The following is a 19,650-nucleotide window of genomic DNA, read 5'->3' on the forward strand; positions in this document are numbered from 1 at the left end:
CACAGCGGGCAGGGCGTTTGCCTTGCATGGAGCTGACCTGCGTTTGATTCCCAGCATCCCATATGGTCCCCCGAGCACTGTCAGGAGTAATTCCTGAGTGCATGAGCCAGGAGTGACCACTGTGCATCACTGGGTGTGACCCCAAAAACAAACAAATAGATAAATAAATAAATACACACTTCAGGGACCTAGTGATGTGACTCAGTGTCAGCAGAGTGCAGGCCATGGCTATGAGCCTGATTCCCCCCCTCCCACCAAACACATAGGCAGTGTTTGATCCCCAGTCCCGTAACTAAGTGTCTGAGCATCACAAGTGAACTAAGTGTGCCATTCCAGAGAGCATGAAACCAAATGTGTGTGCACTGCTAGCCAATGAGCATGGCCCTGGTCATTGCAACAATAGTAGTAACAGGAAATGTGAAAAAAAATTTTTTTAACTAAGTACACATCTCTGCTGCTCAGAGATGCAGGCAGGTGCGTATCTGTCAGTGTGCAGAACTTTACAACTTTACAAAGCTTACAATCGGTAGACGGGGAACACCTGTAAGGGCAATTAAAGGCCGCCCCAAAAGCCTCCGTCTCTCTCGGAGAGGCTGGCAAGCTACCGAGAGTATCCCGCCTGCGCAGCAGAGCCTGACAAGCTCCCCATGGAGTATTCGATATGCCAAAAACAGTAACAACGATGGTCCTCATTCCCCTGATCCTGAAAGAGCCACCAATACCATCGGGCTACACTAGCACGCGACAGGGATGAATGGAGATGTTACTGGCACCCGCTTGAGCAAATCGATGAACAACGGAATGACAGTGATATAGTAATACAGTGAAGTACAGGGTTGTGTAGTTTCTCAATTGAGTGTAGTGGTGCTTGAATGTGAACTCGCCTGGTTGCTGAGCACCCCACCCCCCTTCCTAGTGTCACATGATACATGTTGATGCTGCATGGGTCCTGTGTTGTTGCCAGCTTCCTGGTTGCTCCTGGGAACTCAGCCTAAGCAAGCTGGCCTCCGGCCTCCCCTCCACACCAGCCCTCCATTCCTAGGTGTGTGTTCAGAGGATGGGGAGGAGAAATGGCAGCTCGCATTCTTCCTTTTGCTCAGGTTGTCATTCATTTTGCCTCCAATTTGGGGGGAGAAAATTGTAGCCGGGCGGTTCCCTCCTGACCCAGTTGGAATAGAGAAAAACATCAGAAAAACTCGAACCTCCCCAAACTCTATAGTTGGAGTTACAGACTTTTGATTTGTTTGTTTTAGTTATGGGGCCACCCCTCAGGACATACTCTCAACTTGGTGCGTTGGGGTTGCTCCCAGCAGTGCTCAGGAACCATGAGATGCTGGAGATCCAACATGGGATTCCTGCGTACAGAGCATAGACCCAGCCGTTTAAGCTTTGGGGATGCCCAATGAAAGCATTTGCTTACTAAAGAACTCAAGCTCTATTCTGCTTGAGTGTAGATGTTCTCACAGCCAAGCCTTGGTCTAAATTGTTGTGGAAACAAGAAGTTGATAAACTCTGGAAGCAGTCTGAGCCAGAATGGAGATCTTAAATCTGATTGCTCATCTGAAACACACTTAAAAAATGTCTACATCCTCATCTGTAGGATAACATGGGGTTTGTCCTTTCAGCCTTGCCGCAGGGAACTTAGTTTACCTTAAAGCAGTGTCCTTTCTATATGGACACAGGAAGACAGTTAATATGCTTTGTAACTCGGGAGCTGATTGACTCTGAATAATATTTACTCCTGGGCATCTGCTTTCTCAACTCAGTTGCCCTTAGTTCCTAGTACCCCAAAAGCAGGGTCCCGACAAGGGATGGAATGGACCCAGTTGTGAGCTACCCTGGCATTGAAATGGGCCAGGCCAAAGCACCACAATACTCAACTATTAAGTTGAGAGCATGGTCATAGACAAATACTGTCATGATCCAAAAGTAACGATGAGACTAGGACTCTGCTGGGGTTAGAAAGACTAACCTGACCTGAGGACTGTGGTCTGGAATATATAGTGAATGTCCTCAGGAAGAACCAAACTTTAAGTTTGATATATCTCTTACTGTGCTCATACAGAATGACATTGCTAGAAATATTAGAAGTAGATTTACTGCAACTATTTAGGTGGATTACAAGCTGAGGAAAGAAGAAAGCGACACACCCTGGATGGGATCCTGCCCTTGAGTGGGATCTCCTAGTAATCTGGAGTAATATCCTTAGAGGAGATTTTGTTAATCTCCTGGAGGAGTGGTCTTACCCCTCTTTGTTGATTTGTTAATCTTCAACCCACCTTTGTGTCACTACCCTATGTGATTGCTATATAAACTAAGACTGTAAGGGAAGTAGAGGGAGAAGACACAGAAGCAGAGCACAAAGCGAAAGAGAATCAGGGAGTCATCAGAGCCAAAAGCAGGAGAAAGAAAGAGCACAAAGCGAGTGAGGGTCAGAGTCAGAAGTGAAAGCGAGAAGGGCTCCAGAGCAGAGAGAGAGATCGGAAGAAGATTGAAAGAGACCAGAAGAGAGACAACAGAGACAGAGTCAGAGATAGAGAGACAGACTGAAGAGAACACAGTGGCACACACAGAAGCAGAGCACAAGGAGGAGCCATTCCAATCCGGTCCATACACAGAGGCTCAAGAGCACCAAACACGAGCAGGGAGAGAGAGAGAGAGAGAGAGAGAGAGAGAGAGAGAGAGAGAGAGAGAGAGCTGCCGTGAGAGCCAATGAACAACACACACACATCACCCCCTCCTCTCATGCGCATTTCTATTTTTTACACTCATCCACCTACTATCTTTCCATCTTACATTTCCCTGAAGATGCAAACATTCCAATATTTGTCCTGGCCTTGCAGATTCTTTTCCCTTTTGATGATTTCCTTTGCTTGCTTAGTAGATTGGGTTCTTCAGGATCCTTGCTCACAGCTGGCTGAAAAACCGACCTTTAGAATGTCTGAACTCACCCTAACACTTTGAGTACCAGTGCTAGACCAGCACTTAATCTCTGATTCAGTTCTTTAGTCTTTTTTAGCGACACACTCTGGTTCTTGTTACAAGTCAGGATTTTACAAATTTGCTGTGATTTTACTCTTAATCAATAACTAATAAAGCCATGGAAATAAATTAAAAGTCTGAAATTATCTTTGGAGAGGAAGAGTATTGAAGGTGATGACTCAAGTGTATTTCATTGTCTGAAAAGGGGCATCATCATATACTACAGGTGGATAGTGTTTGAGTCTATGTTGTGTGAGTGAAATTGAGATTTAAGTGACAAATAAGAGAGTATAAGAGGGAACATAGAGGGGCTGGAACACAGCGAGTAGGGCGTTTGCCTTGCATGTGGCCGACCTGGGTTCAATTCCCAGCATCCCATATGGTCCCCTGAGCACCACCAGGGGAAATTCCTGAGTGTAGAGCCAGGAGTAACCCCTGAGCATCGCTGGTGTGACCCAAAATGCAAAAAAAAAAAAAAAAAAAAGAAAAAAAGAGAACATAGAGGGAGAGTTTGAGTCAGAACAAAATTGCATTTGTGCACAAAGAAGCAGCATAATGTTTATGAAAAATGTATAAATGCATATTTGCAGAATATATTTATGAATATATTGCCTCTATTCTCAAGAAACAATGAGCCTTGATAAAACTTTTTGTCTGTTATATATATAGATAGAGAATATCTATAGTCAACAAAAAATAAATAAAAAAGGGTATCATTTTTTCTTTTTGCTAAGCCAATTTGATAACACCTCATATTTTTCTCTAAGATGCTTAAATTTGGATGGTCAGTCACACAGCGAGCATTTCTCTCTGTGAAAATTAGATGACAGATTCAGAACATCGCAGGTCACTCAAGGGCCTTCTTCCTAGAAAGTTCTGCAGTGAAAGTAGGTCCTGTCATCCGCCTTCTGCACATCAGTGAAGCCATCTCTTTATTCACCTGCCTTGAAGCTTCTGATTGCCTTTTTTTTTTTGCTTTGTCTTCCTTTTAGGAAACCTGGGGGTTGGAGGGAGGGTGGAAGCCTGCTGCTCAGTTTCTTCGCTGAGAAATGCAAATTAGGGCAAAGACGTAGAGACACCAAATCTCTGATGCCTCTTTCCTCACTGTCAGGACCCTGGCAGGCAGAGGGCCTTAGGGCTCTGCCACGGACTGCAGAGAAATGCCAGTGTGTCCAAACAATGAACAAGGCGCCATGCTCTTTTAACTGTCTCCTCTTTGAACGTATTGCCTTCCTGTGCTGACAATGCACGTGTAGTATTAAGACGCCACTTTCTTTCTTTTTTTGTTTTTAATGTAGGGGTATTGCTATTTATTCAGCAATTGACTCAGCTGATTGAATTGGGCATGAACTCCACATTACTTTTTTTTTAATTTGGAATGTTAATTTTATTATTATTTCTTAAATCACTGTGAGATGCAGTTGCAAGGAAGGCTTTCCTGTTTGAGTTTCAGTCATACAATGATCGATCATCCAACTTTCCACTACCAAGAACCCCAGTATCCCCCCATCCCACCCCTCCCTCAGCCTCTATGGCAGACAGTCTCCCCCATACTCTCTTTTGCATTGCTTATTACGAATAGTGTAAGATGTTGCATGGCCACAAGAGCGGCCACGTGCTCCTGGAACTCCAAAATTCCAGATAATTAGGGTCTGGAGAAATCTCTGCAGCGAGCTGCTCAGTCCAGAGATTCTTTTATATGTCTTTGGATCATGGCCTCCAAGGAGCTTAAGTAGCAGCCTGAGGCAGTGTGTGGGCGTGACCTCCAGGTCCCAAGGGGTTGGGGGGATGAGAAGGACCGGCCCATCCCCTAACCCTTGAGGCCTGGAGTTTGCTGTAAGATGCCACTTTCAGTTTTTTTTAAAATGGTCTTTTTATTTATTTATTTATTTGTTTGTTTGTTTGCTTGTTTGTTTATTTATGGTTTTTGGGTCACACCCAGCATTGTTCAGGGGTTACTCCTGGATCTCCACTCAGAAATTACTCCTGGCGGTGTTCGGTGTTCAGGGAACTATATGGGATGCTGGGGATTAAACCCAGGTGGACACATGCAAGGCAAACGCCCTACCCGCTGTGCTGTCGCTCTGGTCCCAGCCACTTTCAGTTTTTTTTTTTACTAGCTATTGGTTGGTCCTTGAGTATAACAGAAGAGGAACAATATAATGGTATCTGGCAGTCAAACCCAGAGCCTTATACATGCCAGGCATGTGCTGTACCACAAAGCCATATTCCCGAGCCCAAACTTCGTTGTGGAGAGATTTTCTGAGGTAGTGACTTTCCCCTCAGAGAGTGAGGCAAGCTGGAATTGAATGTGAGTTCATCCTGCCTCTGTCACTTAATCACCTGACTCGGTTGTTATGTCTCTGTTTCAACATCTGTGGAATACATACAGTAACACCTTACCTCAGAGTTTCCTTGGTGAGGAAGAAATGGTATAATACATGAACTTCAAGTGTAAAGCCATAGGATGACCTGAAAAGCAGGCTGCTTCCCCAGGGCATATCGTTGGGAAGGCCAGATGGTATGTAATCGGGAGTATTAGACAAGCTCCGCACCTCCCCCTCAGAGTCCGGTTCTGGCCCAGACAACTACAACTACCTACTCATTCATGGCCTTGGACAGATTCTTAGAGTCTTTCTGTAAAATGGAGTCCATCCCAGGTGTGGTCCACCTCAGAGAGGTAATTTCTTCACAGACACATTTAGTGAGCATTGACTTGGGGCCTGACAACGGGAGTGCAATGGCAAGTGAGACGGATGAAAGCCAGTGTTATTCAGAGCTGGCCCCCAGGAAGGCCAGACACAGTGGTGGGAAGGCCAGAACCCAGTGGAAATGGGCTCCTCTCTGCCTTCCAGGACCACGGGCCCTGAACTAGAATCTGGGGTGCAAGTTGGCCAGACCTGGAGGCTATGCTATGGGAGTATAAGGAGGGGCTGCATGATCCCATTATAAGGGAGTCAAGAATCAGGAGGTGGCACGGGGAGGTAGACCTCTAAACTTCGTCCTGTAATATGCGACAGGTGGAGCAATAAGTGAAAGGATAGAGTAGGCGAAAATGACCAGAGATGAGAGAGAACATGAACACACTTGGGTGGGCAATGACTGAGTCATTAATAGCCTAAGCTTTCCCAGGGTTTCTGATGTGCTGGAAGAGGAGGTGGTTCAGAAGGGAAGTAACATGAGTTGAGAAGCCAAAGTGTGTGTCTTCCTTGTGAGGTTCAGGGAGTGTTTGGTATATAGTCCAGCACTTCCTGTGGGGGTCCCATCAGTGCTACTTTATGACTTACGACCCATGGATCAATTGCAACTTCCCAACTATGCTTTGTACTGAGTCCCTTTCCACCCTGAATTTCACATGAACAGAAGCAGACTTGGTTTCCTATGGTCTTGTTTTCAGGGCCTGCCATACCACAAGACCACCTTACTTTGGAGAAGGAGATCGAGTTGATTATCATTTTATCTCTCAAGAGGTTTTTGACGAAATGCGGAACATGGTAAGAAGTCTCTAAATAAGTCTCCCTTCTTTTTATTGCACAAGAAATGCATTTTCTGTGAGAGAAATATTTGGGAATGGTGACAAACCTCTTGGTGCATCACTAGTCACCTGGTGCTTTGTTTATGACCTTGTAGACAATACTGTTAACTTCCAAGAAAACTGAGTGAGAAGATTCTTTAGGAAAAGGGATTACAAGGACTACAACAAGCTCTTGTGATTGGTGTGTATTGGGTGCTGCTGTTATTAATCAGATTTCATTCAGGATGGACTGATTATTTTTTTATTATTTTTATTGAATCACTGTGAGATAGATCATCACAAAATTGTTCTTGATTCTGTTTGAATCATACAATGTTCCAATACCCATCCCTTCGCCAGTGTGATTTCCCAGCACCAGTGTCCCCAGTTTCCCTCCCACCCCTTCAAGCTACCCCACACCCCAACCTGCCTCTATTGTAGACACCTCTCTTCTCTCTCTTTCTCTTTGTCTCTCCCATTTAGGCATTATGGTTTGTGATACAGATGCTGAAAGTTATCATGTATATCCCTTTACATGCTTTCAACACTCAGTTCTTGTCCAGAGTGATCATTTCCAACTAATATTGTCATAATGAACTCTCCTCTATCTTAACTACCCTCCATCTCCCACACCATTGACCAACCATTGACCAGTCCTCCTGGCCTGTTTTTCCAGGCCTTGAATATTAGTTTCAAACTTTTTTCTAATATCGCACGAATGAATGCAGTTATTCCATATCTGTCCCCTTCCTTCTGACTCATTTCACTCAGCATGATATTCTCCAAGTCTATCCTTTTGTAGGCAAATTTCATGACCTCATTTTTCCTAACAGCTGTGTAGTATTCCATTGTGTAGATGTACCATAGTTTTTTATAGGATGGGCAGATCTTGCGGGTCAGATTCAATGCATGAGGCTGTGCATTGAACATTCCTAGGGGTTAGTGTGCTCTGCCCAGAGTCCCTCCTGTTTGCTTTAAGGGGCACTGTCTGAGGATGGTGACCCTAGGTACCATTTCTTCTTGCTATGTCCCATAGCATTGGCTTGTTCTGCATATAATACAGCATTAACCTTCCTCAGCACTAACCTTTAGTCCTGAGTTCTAACCAAACTCACTCAACCATTTGAGAGGGCCCCAGACCTGACCCTAACAAAGGCAATTGCCATGGATCTTTCTTGGGGGAAGAGTCATAGTTTCTTGGAGGTTTGTGTCTTTCTGATGTGAGAACAACCATCTTACACCAGGCTATTTCGAGGTCCTGTGGGCAATCTTATACCTTCCCTATTTGCCCTGAAAATCCTGATAGTGTTTCACAGCACCTTTGTGTCTGAGTTCAGTTTGTTGAAGATCTATTTGGTCTCTCATGACAAAAAGATTGCTCCCAACCTGAGTGCTTTTCATCTGTCCAAAGCATAGACAAAGGTCCATGGGTAGCCACTCATCAGTTCAGTTTAGCCAGAACATTTCCCATCCACATTGCCATCATTCTGTCAGTCATGGGTTTTCTCTTTTCCAAGATTTTTCGTTTGTTTATATGATCGAATATTTTCTTTTTTTAAATTTTATTTTATTGATTCACCATGAGATACAGTTATAATTTTCATCTTAAAATTAATCCTATACCACTTCCCCCATCCCTCCTCCCCCCAAAAAAACATACCAAAGGGTCAGCTTAGGGATGAGTTTGTTTCTCACCCTGGTTCTGCACTCAGGGATCACTTTTTTAAAAAATATATATTTATTTATTTTTTGAGGGTACAGTTACAGATTTATACATTTTTGTGCTCATGTTTCCCTCATACGAAGTTCGAGAACCCATCCCTTCACTAGTGCCCATTCTCCACCACCAGTAAACCCAGCATCCCTCCCACCCTCCTCAATCCCATCTTCCCCCACCCCACCCTGCCACTGTGGCGGGGTATTCCCTTTTGTTCTCTCTCTCTAATTAGGTGTTGTGGTTTGCAATAAAGGTGTTGAGTGGCCATTGTGTTCAGTCTCTAGTCTACATTCAGCACGCATCACACTCAGGGATCACTCTTGGCAGGCTTGGGGGAACCATATAGAGTGCTGGGGATTAAACCCAGGTTGGCCGCTTGCAAGGCAAGCACTTCCTGTAATGTACTATCTCTCAGGCACTTCTCTTTATTTTTTGTTTGGGGGGTCACACCTGGCAATGCTCAGGTTCTGCATTCAGGAATCACTTCTTTTTTTTTTTTTTCTTTTTGGGTCACACCTGGCAATGCACAAGGGTTACCTCCTGGCTTTGCACTCAGGAGTTACTCCTGGAAGTGCTCAGGGGATCATATGGGATGCTGGGAATTGAACCTGGGTTGGCCGCGTGCAAGGCAAACGCCCTACCCGCTGTGCTATTGCTCCAGCCCCAGGAATCACTTCTGATAGGGCTCGGGGCACAATATGGAGTGCCATAGATCAAACCTGGGTCTGCCACAGACAAGGCAAGCACCCTCCCTGGTCTACTGTGTCTCCAACCCTGATCATGGTTTCTGTCTCAGAGCACATAGAACTGACAGGCTCTTCAGTTTTAAACGGATTAAGCTTTGAATGACCAACATTACATCTGGCTCATTATTGCTCTTGCATGTACAGAGAAATCCTAGTGAAAAAGCTCTTTGACCCTTGGGATGTTTCTCCTCTCATCTTGTCAACAGAAAATTTTAAAAAACTCTGCAAAGTCTCTACTCCTAGGGGTGTTATTCTGGCAATGCAATGCACCAAAAGTACTCTGGAGTTCTGTATTTTTAAAAACCTTCATAGAGATTTGAAGCTTTATCTTGAGATTAGTAAGAAGATTTCTCTAAAGGAATCTTTGCATTGAAAAATCAACTAGTTCTCAAAATTTATGTTAAGTTCCCTTGCCAGAGTCTGAGGCATTTCTCCCTGGTTTAATGCAACTGTTCTTAGTACCCCAGATGGCCCCCTAATGTTCCATACCTTCTTGGATCTGTCAGCAAGCCAGCCTGTCAGGTTCAATTTCCAGTCTAGGAAATCACTGTACTTATATGCTATATTTAGTCATAAAATTTTACTCTCTACAGAAGCCCTCATGTGTCTGGGAAGTGCTGATTTTTACTGCTAACATTAATATATATCATTTCAATAGAATGTCATACTTCTTTTTTGAATTTTGCTTCTGATCTCCACTCCTTTGCTCTGAGCCAGGCCTGTTTTGTGAAGAGCTTTTAGGAACTCACGTTGCATGTCAGCCTTACTATTTACACCTCCTCACTCTGTCCACTATCCACAGCACCCCGCCCAAAGAACACCCACCTGGACATCCTGTTGTCCACCACCACCCTCTCAAATTACACATCTCTGCTTGGCAGAGAGCCTGGCACACCCCACCTTGGTAGACCTACTTTGGGCAGTCACCCCTACCCACTCTGATATATACCCTAGAGCCCTCATCCTCCCATTTTCCTCCTGCCAACTCACAGCCCACACCCCCCAGGTACCCACAGACACACAGCCTCTGGACCAGCATATACACTGTCACCTGCGAACACTCTTCCTCTCTGTAGAAACATGACCACACATCTAGATGTTTCACTAAACAGTGAGAGGCCCACAGGCAGGAAAGGGAAAGAAATCTGGGGAGCTATTTTATTTCATATTTTATTATATTTTTAATTTTATTTTAGGGGAGCTGGAGTGATAGCACAGCGGGTAGGGTGTTTGCCTTGCACACGGCCGACCAGGTTCCATTCCTCCGCCCCTCTCAGAGAACGCAGCAAGCTACTGAGAGTATCTCGCCCACACGGCAGAGCCTGTCAAGCTACCCATGGTGTGTTCAATATGCCAAAAACAGTAACAAGTCTCACAATGGAGTAGATACTGGTGCCCGCTCGAGCAAATTAATGTGCAACGGGATGACAGTGATGACAGTGATATAGTGATTATTTTAGGGGGGCACACCATGCAGTGCTCGGAGCTTATACTCAGCAGTTCTCCAGGCTCACTCCTGCCTCTGAGTTCAGGAATCACTTCAGGGATTGCTCACTGAATCATGTGCAGTACTGGGGACTGAACTGAGGTCAGCATCATGCAAGACCAGTACCATAAACCTTGTGCTATCTCTCCTGCACATTCATTTCATTTTTGAAAGTCAAAGCATTTTAATGAGGACAACTTTTTAATGTACAATTATAGTACAAGCTTTCTCCCCGTACCTACCCAGAAAATTTGGGGGGCATGCTTGTGGGGAGGTCTTTGTTGATACAGGTCAAGAGACCGGAAGCATATATCTTTTTTCATTTTATTTTATTAATGAATCACCGTGAGACAAAGTTACGGACTTACAGGTTTTCATGCTTATGTTTCAGTCATACAATGATCGAGTACCCATCCCTCCACCAGTGCCCATTTTCCACCACCAATGGTCCCAGCATCCCTCCCACCACCCCCACCCTGTCCCCTTCACCCCACATGCCTCTGTGGCAGGGCATTCCCATTTGCTCACTCTCTCTTTTTGGGTGTTGTGGTTTGCTACAGAGATGTGAAGTAGGCATCATGTTTGGTCTATAGTCTATTTTCAGCCCGCATCTCCCATCCCTAGTGGACCCACCCAGCACCCTTTGCTTGGTGATCCCTTCTCTATCAGAGCTGTTGAAGCATATATCTTAAGAGTGATCATTTGACTAAACACTTTGAAAACACTGTGGTTAGAGTAAATAATTTATGGTGAGTAGCTGTTAGAAGAGTCAGAAAGTCGTTCTCCATCTATTTGTGTATCTATGTATCCATGTATCCTTGTCTTCTTACCTGCCTATCCATGGATCTATGGATCTATCCACCCATTCACCTATTTGTATGTACATATATTCAAATAGAAAAGAGTTCTTAATATTTGCTCTAAACAGCAGAGGAGGCATGAAGTTGAGGAAATAAAATGTTAAGGATATTTACTGTTGGGTTTTTAACTAGAAATCATAACTTTGGTTGTGGTTAAAATCAAAAGATCAAAAGAGTCTGACCTTTCTTCATCACCACAGCAGCCACATCTTCCAGAGACATACTCTACCCTCAGGAGACACCCTGGCCCCCTGAATCTCTGGGTCCCCAATCCCTGGAATCTCACCATCCCCTCAACATCTCCAGAATACCTGGGACCAGGAAGTCCCAGCTGGACCACTAGTTTCCTCCATGCTGCTATTCTGCAGGATACTACTGTCATTTCATGATGCTTCCTTGGGAGTCAACACACTTATTTCTAAGTCCTGTCAATGGGGAGAGAAGCATTGGTGTTGCCATTTTTTTTTTTTTTTTGCTTTTTTGGGTCACACCCGGCGATGCTTGGGGTTTTCTCCTAGCTCTGCACTCAGGAATTACACCCGGATGTGCTCAGGAGACCCTATGGGATGCTGATGATCAAACCCGGGTCGGCTGTGTGCAAGGCAAATGCCCTACCTGCTGTACTGTCGCTCCGGCCCAGCGGTGCCAATTTTGATTCCTATTGCCATCGGTGTCTCAGTTTAAATTAGAACCTGGTGGTTTAGTATTATGTAATTTTGTGCCCCCCCTCCCCACTTCCCCCAAAAGTTGTAATTTTGAAAGATATGTTTTTGCCTGTGTTATCTATTTACATATTTGATTGCTGGCTAACCAGAATGTAGCCCATGTTGACTAAGCAGAGTGTAAATGTTTCTATGTCTCAGGGATCATGTCTCCCACTCCATGCCCACGCCCGAGTGACACTAGCCCTGCACCACTCTTCATAGGCCTTGCATTGTTTTTCACTTTGCGTTGTTTCATGTTTTGCCAGGGAGTAGAGGCTTCGGCAGAACGGGGGTGTCTGAATGCAGAACAAAGTATTCATACTTCCCAACGACTGGAGCCTGCAATTCTATGGAATTGCATTTGGGGCAATTTGGGGAGAGAGCGGCATCTGTGAGACAGACCAGCCCATTACCTGGGTCTGTTTTCATGTCTGAGCCACATGCTGCCAAATCCTCAGGGTGTCCCTGTAATGCATGGCCCCAGCGCTTATCCAGGAATCAAGACTTCGGAGACTGCAAGTTTTTTCTGGACTATCAGGTAGCTGGCAGATTTGAGGTGGCTTGAGGCAAAAGGCCAGCCATTCATTTTGCTCTCTTGATAATGAAAGTTTATGGTGCAGCTTTGGCATGGGTAAGCAAATAAAACAGTCCATTCTACTAGAAGCTTCACTGCCTCCTTCCAGAGCCTTTGTCAGCAGCTTATCTCTGGAAACCTACTTTTTTAGCCAGCTGAGAATTCTGACTAAATCCCTCTGTCACAATTAGATGTTACTTCATAAGCTCAATCGTCATTCTCATATAATTGCTAATATTTGTGTCCATTGGGATGGTATAGAAGTAAGGTTTTCAATAAGTTCTCTCATCGTAGCAATTGTTATGTGAAAATCTTTGTGCTTCTCAAATTTCAGGGGAAATTCATTCTAACATTTAATTATGGGAACCACAATTATGGATTAAATAGGGACACAGTTGAAGGGATCGCAAGAGACGGCTTGGCAAGCTGTATCCATATGGAAATAGAGGTAAGTGTTTTTGATTCAGTTATTTTATTTTTAATGTGCATTAATATGATATATATGATGGAGTTGGAGGGGGAGGGGGTGCTGACCGGAGGCTTCTGCATATAGCAGCACATTCCTTGGCCCTAAGAGGACACAGGGAAGCGTGCGACTTCAAGTTCATACTCAGTAGGCATTAGGCAAGACTCCAGAAAATTATTACAGTAGGCATTAGATGACCGGAAATACTCTGAGTACACAGTTACCACCCCAGATTTGTTGTCTAAGTTACTCCCTTGCTAAGTTATCAGTGTGGGTATAGATCATGGTCTTTGGCTTTTACAGGGCAGGAAGTCACCTCTTGGAACAAGACACCACTGGGCAGCTGGTCTTGGCCCCTTATTCGCCACCAGAGATGTGTGGGCTGGACTCTGTGGGCCCTGGGCTTGCTCACCGGTTATACTATTTTCATGCATCAGGCAGCTTAGACTTGCAGAGTCCAGGAGCTTTTTCTCTCTTCCTCAATATCCTATTCCCCCTCCCCCCCACCAACTTTCACCTGCCCAAAGAGAGTGATCTGTAATTAAAAACTCTAGAAGGTTTTTCAAAATTAAGATAGAAAAGCATGAGACCAAAGAAGATAGTACAGTAGGTTAAAGTGCTTGTCTTGCAAATGACCAACCTGGGTTTGATCCCTGGGTACCTCATTGGGTCCCCTGAGCCCCACCAAGAGTGATTCCTCAACACAGGGCCAGACAAAGTACTGAGCAAAGATGAATGTGGTCCTAAAACAAAAAAGAAAACGCAAGCATGAACGTCCACTCCTTGGTTTGAATATATATATTAAAACCATATATATGTATATATACACACATATATATGTAAAATATTATATATTTTATAACATATGGGCTGGAGCGATAGCACAGCAGGTAGGGCGCTTGCCTTGCATTCAGCCGACCTGGGTTTGATTCCTCTTCCCCTCTCGAGAGCCCGGCAAGCTACTGAGAGTATTAGCCTGCATGGCAGAGCCTGGCAAGCTACCCAGGGCATATTCAATATGCCAAACACAGTAACAATAAATCTCACAATGGAGACATTACTGATGCCCGCTCGAAAAAAATCAATGAGCAACAGAATGACAGTGACAGTGAACATATATATTTTATAAAGTATATATAAAATATATTTTTTACATATATATGTAGAAAATACTTGAACTGTTCCAAGACAGTTGAGTTTTATAGCCGCCTTATCTGAGCAATGTAACGTTTGCAGCCATACTGAGCTGAAGCACGCTGTGATGCATGTGGAACTCTCCAGAGGTTGCTCTTCCGGCTGGCACTGGCACAACTTTTCTGTTCTGTGTTCCCCGGACAGTGCTGTCTTTGTTGGGTTGCCCATGTACACACATGGTTGAGGTGTCACCAGAAGGCTTACTCCCAGTTCTACACGCAGCATCACTCCTGCTGGGCTAGAGACCATGTGAGTTGCTGGGCACTGAATCCAGGTTGGTCTTATTCAAGCAAGTGCCTTAGTCACTGTACTATTGCCCTGGTACCCATGTGACCATAGGCTTTTGAGAGAGGTGCTTAAATCAAGGTACTATTCCTCCAGATCCCAAAATACTTTTTAGTACCAAAATACATACTGCTGTGGACACATGTACTTTAATAGCTAGTAAATTTTTTTAGCTAATTTTTTATAACAGGGAAATCAAAGATGATAAGATAAAATTTCTTATGACAGTTAATATTTGACAGAGAATTTTGAGATATTGGTAGGGAAATAGCTAATTAGATAAGTTATTTGATACAGCTTTATTATGCTTAAGTGGTCACATGTCTTCAAATGATGTCTATATTTTGTGTCCATTTCTAATGTTTTCTTTTGATACATAGGGTGTAAGAAGTTTGAAATGCTCCTATTTTGAGCCTCGTTATATTCTGGTGGTACCCATGAACAAGACAAAATATGAAGGATACTTGAGGAGAAAGGGATTATTTAGTCGTACAGAGGTTGAATATGCTGTCTCCAGAGTGGATCTTTATATTCAAATTAATCAGACGTTACCAGGATATTTTGATGCCGTGATCAATGCAGGTAACTTTGAGCAGTCTTATCTTTGAAGGGTAGGTCACTGGGAGGCAAGCCAAAGCATCTTCTCAATGTTGACAGAACACAGTTTCTTATGGTTGTCAGACTGTGGGCCCTCGCTCTTTGCTGACTCAGGCTAACTCCGCCACTAACTCTCTGAGGGCTACCCTGAGTTCTCACACCTCCCTCCAGTCTTATCCACATGCCTCACACCCCAACTTTGGAGCCAGCAATAGCACATCAACTCCTTCTCAGGGTTCGACCCAGTGCCTTCCTCTCTGACTCCCAGAAAATCTTTTCATTATAGGGCTCATGTGATTCAACTAGGCCCCTTTCAATGAACCAAAACTCAACTGGGAAGCATCCTGAGGTTCATCTGCAAAACTTCCCATCACTACATCATCATCACAGGAGGCTATTAGCTCTCCACTCTTCCCTTTCACAGATTCTGCCCAACTTTATTATATTTTTTATTTTTTAAATATTTTTAAATGAATCACCGTGAGATACAGTTACAGACTTACAAACTTCTGTGATTACATTTCATTCATACAATGATCGAGTATCCATCCCTCCACCAGTGACCTTTCTTCACCCCCAATGTTCCCAGTATCCCTCCTGCCACTCTCTCTCATCCCCCTCTGCCTCTGTGACAGGCACATTTCCTTTTACTCTCTCTCTCTCTCCTTTGGGGTGGTATGGTTTGCAATACCATAACAATACCATGCAGTAAGTTATGCCCAACTTTAAAGGAGGCAGAGATGTTACAGGAAAGTGTCCCGGGGACTTTGAAACCTGCCCACCATGATATTCTTAAATGTACTGAAAAAGTCATTACTAGGTCAGTGAGATTGTACAGCAGGTAGGGTGCTTGCCTTGCACATGACCTACCGAGTTTCAATCCTCAGCACCACATAGGGTCGGTCCCTTGAGCACTGCCAGGAGTTAATCCTTATGCACAGCCAGATATAGCCCAACCCCTCTACCCCCCCCCCCCAAAAAAAAAGAGTCATGGATACCAGCACCAGTTATGGTGGGTTTTGTTGGGTTTTGTTTTTTTTTTGCTTTTGGGTCACACCCGTTACTCCTGGCTCATGCACTCAGGAATTATCCCTAGCAGTACTCGGGGGACCACATGGGATGCTGGAAATCAAACCCGGATCAGCCACAGTGCAAGCGCCCTTCCCGCTGTGCTATTACTCCAGCCCCAACAGCACCAGTTATGAACTTGCACTTTTTTTTTCTTTTTGGGTCACACCTGGCAATGCACAGGGCTTATTCCTGGTTCATGCACTCAGGAATTACTCCTGGCAGTGCTCAGGGGACCATAGGGGATGCTGGGAATCAAACCCGGGTCGGCCGCATGCAAAGCAACGCCCTACCCAGTGTGCTATCGCTCCAGCCCCATATTTGCACTTTTCTAATGGAAATCTTTTACTTGAAAACACACTGTCTGCCTTCACTGTAGATGATCTGGACGTCGCCTACCAAGACCTGAGTCAGCTCATCAGAGAATACCTGGGATTGTCTGAGCACTCTGCTATGAATTTGGCTCCCACAGGTACTTTGCTCTACCTTTCGCACCATCATATTTATTTCTCTTATGGTAAGGAAAACAAATCTGTGGATCGTTGTTGTTAGGTGCTCCCCACCACCACCTCCACCCCAACTCAGGCGAACTCTGCCACCAACTCTCTAATCCCCGTGTTTCCTTGGGGACTGTTGGTCCCCACAAGGGAGCTAACTCAACCCTCTGGAGCAGAGCTACTGCCGTCTCCGTGACCTTAAGGGAATTTGGAGGCTGCCCTGTAGGGACATGCTGGGCAGTACCCGGGAGGTTCAGGGTAGCAAAAGGTCAGCCTCGTGATTTGGAACTCGGGGTTCAAAATGGCAGGTCCCCTGAGAGGTCCGGGACAGTGCTCTGCCCAGAAGGGTGGCATTTAATGTTGTTCCAGCCTAAATTACTTCCCCCTCTTCTTCGCTCTGGCTTCGCTGGGCTTAAGAACATTGCCCTTCGGTACTCGGTGGGCAGAGGCTGGTCAGACTCTGGCCATCTGGTCCTGCTGCTCCCGTGGCAGGACTGGCCGCCTCTCTGATCCGAGTTGCAGCTTTCCAGTCTGTTCTAAGGAATTCGTGTTCCCCACCTGCCGCAGGGCCCAGGGAATAGCCCAGAGGATGTAGGAGATCTGCTTCTCTACTTCACAGGAAGGGGAATGGCTGCTCTAAAAGAAGCATGGCAGGGGGGTGAGAAAGTTGGGATGTGAAGTGGTAGAGAGAGCTTTAATAGAAAACCCGGGTTCAGCCCCCACCATCCCATATGTCTCCTGAGCCTGCCAGGAGTGATCCCTGAGCACAGAGCCATGCGTCAGCCCTTGAGCTATGCTGGGTGTGGCCCAAAGGCCAAGAAAAAAATTAATTGTGCTAGAAAGAGAGATCGTATAATGGGTAAGGCTCTAGTCTTACACGCAGTCAACGTGGGTTCTATCCCTGGCCCCGCATTTGATCACCTGAGCACCACCAGGAATGAGCACCACCCTGAGCACAGAACCAGTAGTCCTGAGCACAACTGGGTGTGGCCCAGAGATGGAAAACAAATGGAATTACTGTACAATACAGCAATTCTACTTTTGGACGTATGCTCTAAAGAACAGAAAGCAAGTATGGTTTGTTTGTTTGTTATTTTTTATTTGTTATTTTTTTTATTTGTTGTGCTTATTTGTTATTTGTTTGGTCTGGTTTGGTTTGGGGGCCACAGCCAGCTGTGCTTAGGGCTTGCTCCTGGATCTGTGCCTCAGGAATCACTCCTGGTGGGCTCAAGGGACCATATGGGGTGCTGGAGATTGAACTCAGGTCAGCTGTATGCAAGGCAAGCGCCCTTATTGCTTTACTAATGCTCCAGCCTCCAGAATGCAGGTATTTTTACATACACACACACATACATACACATACACACTCACACACACACACACACACACACACACATACACAGCAATTAGGATGAGGCCGTGTTCAGGAAGACCATGGGACGTGGGATGCTAGTCAGCCTGAGGAAGGAAAGAACTTGACACAGGTCCCTCCCTGCAACAATGGCAAAACCTTGAGGACATTCTGCCGTGATTAAGCTGATCACACAGAAACCTCCCAAAGTCAATAGGATTCCAATGCAAGAGGTGGGGAGCATTGTCAGCCTCGGAGAGGAGAGGAGAGATTTGGCCAGTGGTGGAGGGGAAAGTGGAATGAGGAGCTAGTGCTTAACAGATACTGAGTTTCCATTTTCCAGAAGAAAGAGCATCCTGAGAGGGGCTGGCGGTGATGGTCATCCACAGTGGGCATCCAACTCTCCTCTTTGTACCATGAATATGGTGCATTTTATGTGATGTGCGTTGATCTCCCTAAGGAAAGAAGGCAAGTTCCCCTCTCCTACCTCAAGTGGACTGGACCCTATTCACCTGTGTGTCCCTGTCTTCCAGAGTTGATGTCTCTTTAGCAGCCCAAAGAGGAGTTTCTTGTTCCTCTGCACACCAGTCATGCTGAGGATTGAACTCTTCAATATTTTCAAGGGTGAAAATATTGAATAATGAAGATGCTCAGATTCAGAGTTGGAAGGTCGAAAAGTTTAATTGGAATGTAGAAGAGAGGAGAAAAGGAGCCCCCCCCCCAAGTGGGGAGGAACTTAGTTTAGGACTGAGTTAAAACTAAGAGTTTTGTGTAGGTCTTTTTGAAGGCCCTTTGCATCAGTCAACAAGTATCACAGAGAGTGTGGGGAATTTCCAAGGTGATTGGGCTGATTTGTCTTTCTGGTCACCTGTCTTGGGTATTAGTCTCCCTGTGAGCCTACACTCTAGGGAAGAATTTCTTTTTCTGTTTTTTCTTTTTTTATTAGAGAATCACTGTGATGTGTGATTTTATTAGAGAATCACTGTGATGTACAGTTACAAACTTACGAACTTTTGTGTTTGCATTTCATGCATACAGTGATCGTTTACCCATCCCTCCACCAGTGCCCATTCTCCTCCACCAATGATTCCAGTATCCCTCTCACCACCCCCACCCCATCCTCCACCACCCCACCCTGCCTCTGCAGCAGGGCATTCCCTTTTGTTCTCTTTCCTTTCAGGTGTTGTAGTTTGCAATAGAGGTATTGAATGGCCTTCATGTTCGGTCTATAGTCTACTTGTAGTTCGCATCTTCCAACCCAAATGGGTCCTCCCAACATTAGGGCAGAATTTTATGATGGGCAGTTGTTAACTCCCTGTTTATCAGAGAAAGCCCACAGCAGCTGGCAAGGGTAAACTGAGGCTTCCTCTTTCATTACCAGAGTCCAAATGAATTGTGCTGTTACAGTTTGACGTGCTTGCCATCTCGATAGTTTTGAGGTCGAGCATGACAACATTTAAGGTTGGATGGTTCCCTGCTGCTTCCGTGTCATAGGAGATGTGGCCCAGAGAGTTCCTGAAGACGGTGTTGGGGGACTGTGCTTGGCCTCGAAGGAAGGCCATCCCCCGGGGACTGCGCGGGCATCCTTCCCCAGCCCTGCTTGGCAGCA

General features: G+C 45.1%; 1 protein-coding gene across 1 annotated transcript in view; it reads left to right on the forward strand.

Moving 5' to 3' along the window:
- The window catches only part of LRGUK (leucine rich repeats and guanylate kinase domain containing), a 96,859-nt gene that overhangs the window by 65,652 nt on the left and 11,557 nt on the right, over positions 1 to 19,650 (forward strand). The window contains exons 12-15 of the mRNA XM_055129338.1: positions 6,380 to 6,476; positions 12,918 to 13,031; positions 14,909 to 15,110; positions 16,573 to 16,665. Coding sequence (XP_054985313.1) covers positions 6,380 to 6,476; positions 12,918 to 13,031; positions 14,909 to 15,110; positions 16,573 to 16,665 — 506 coding nt within the window. The remainder of the gene's footprint in view (positions 1 to 6,379; positions 6,477 to 12,917; positions 13,032 to 14,908; positions 15,111 to 16,572; positions 16,666 to 19,650) is intronic.

Source organism: Sorex araneus, chromosome 1 (assembly GCF_027595985.1).
Source record: "Sorex araneus isolate mSorAra2 chromosome 1, mSorAra2.pri, whole genome shotgun sequence".
Classification (NCBI taxonomy): Eukaryota; Metazoa; Chordata; class Mammalia; order Eulipotyphla; family Soricidae; genus Sorex; species Sorex araneus.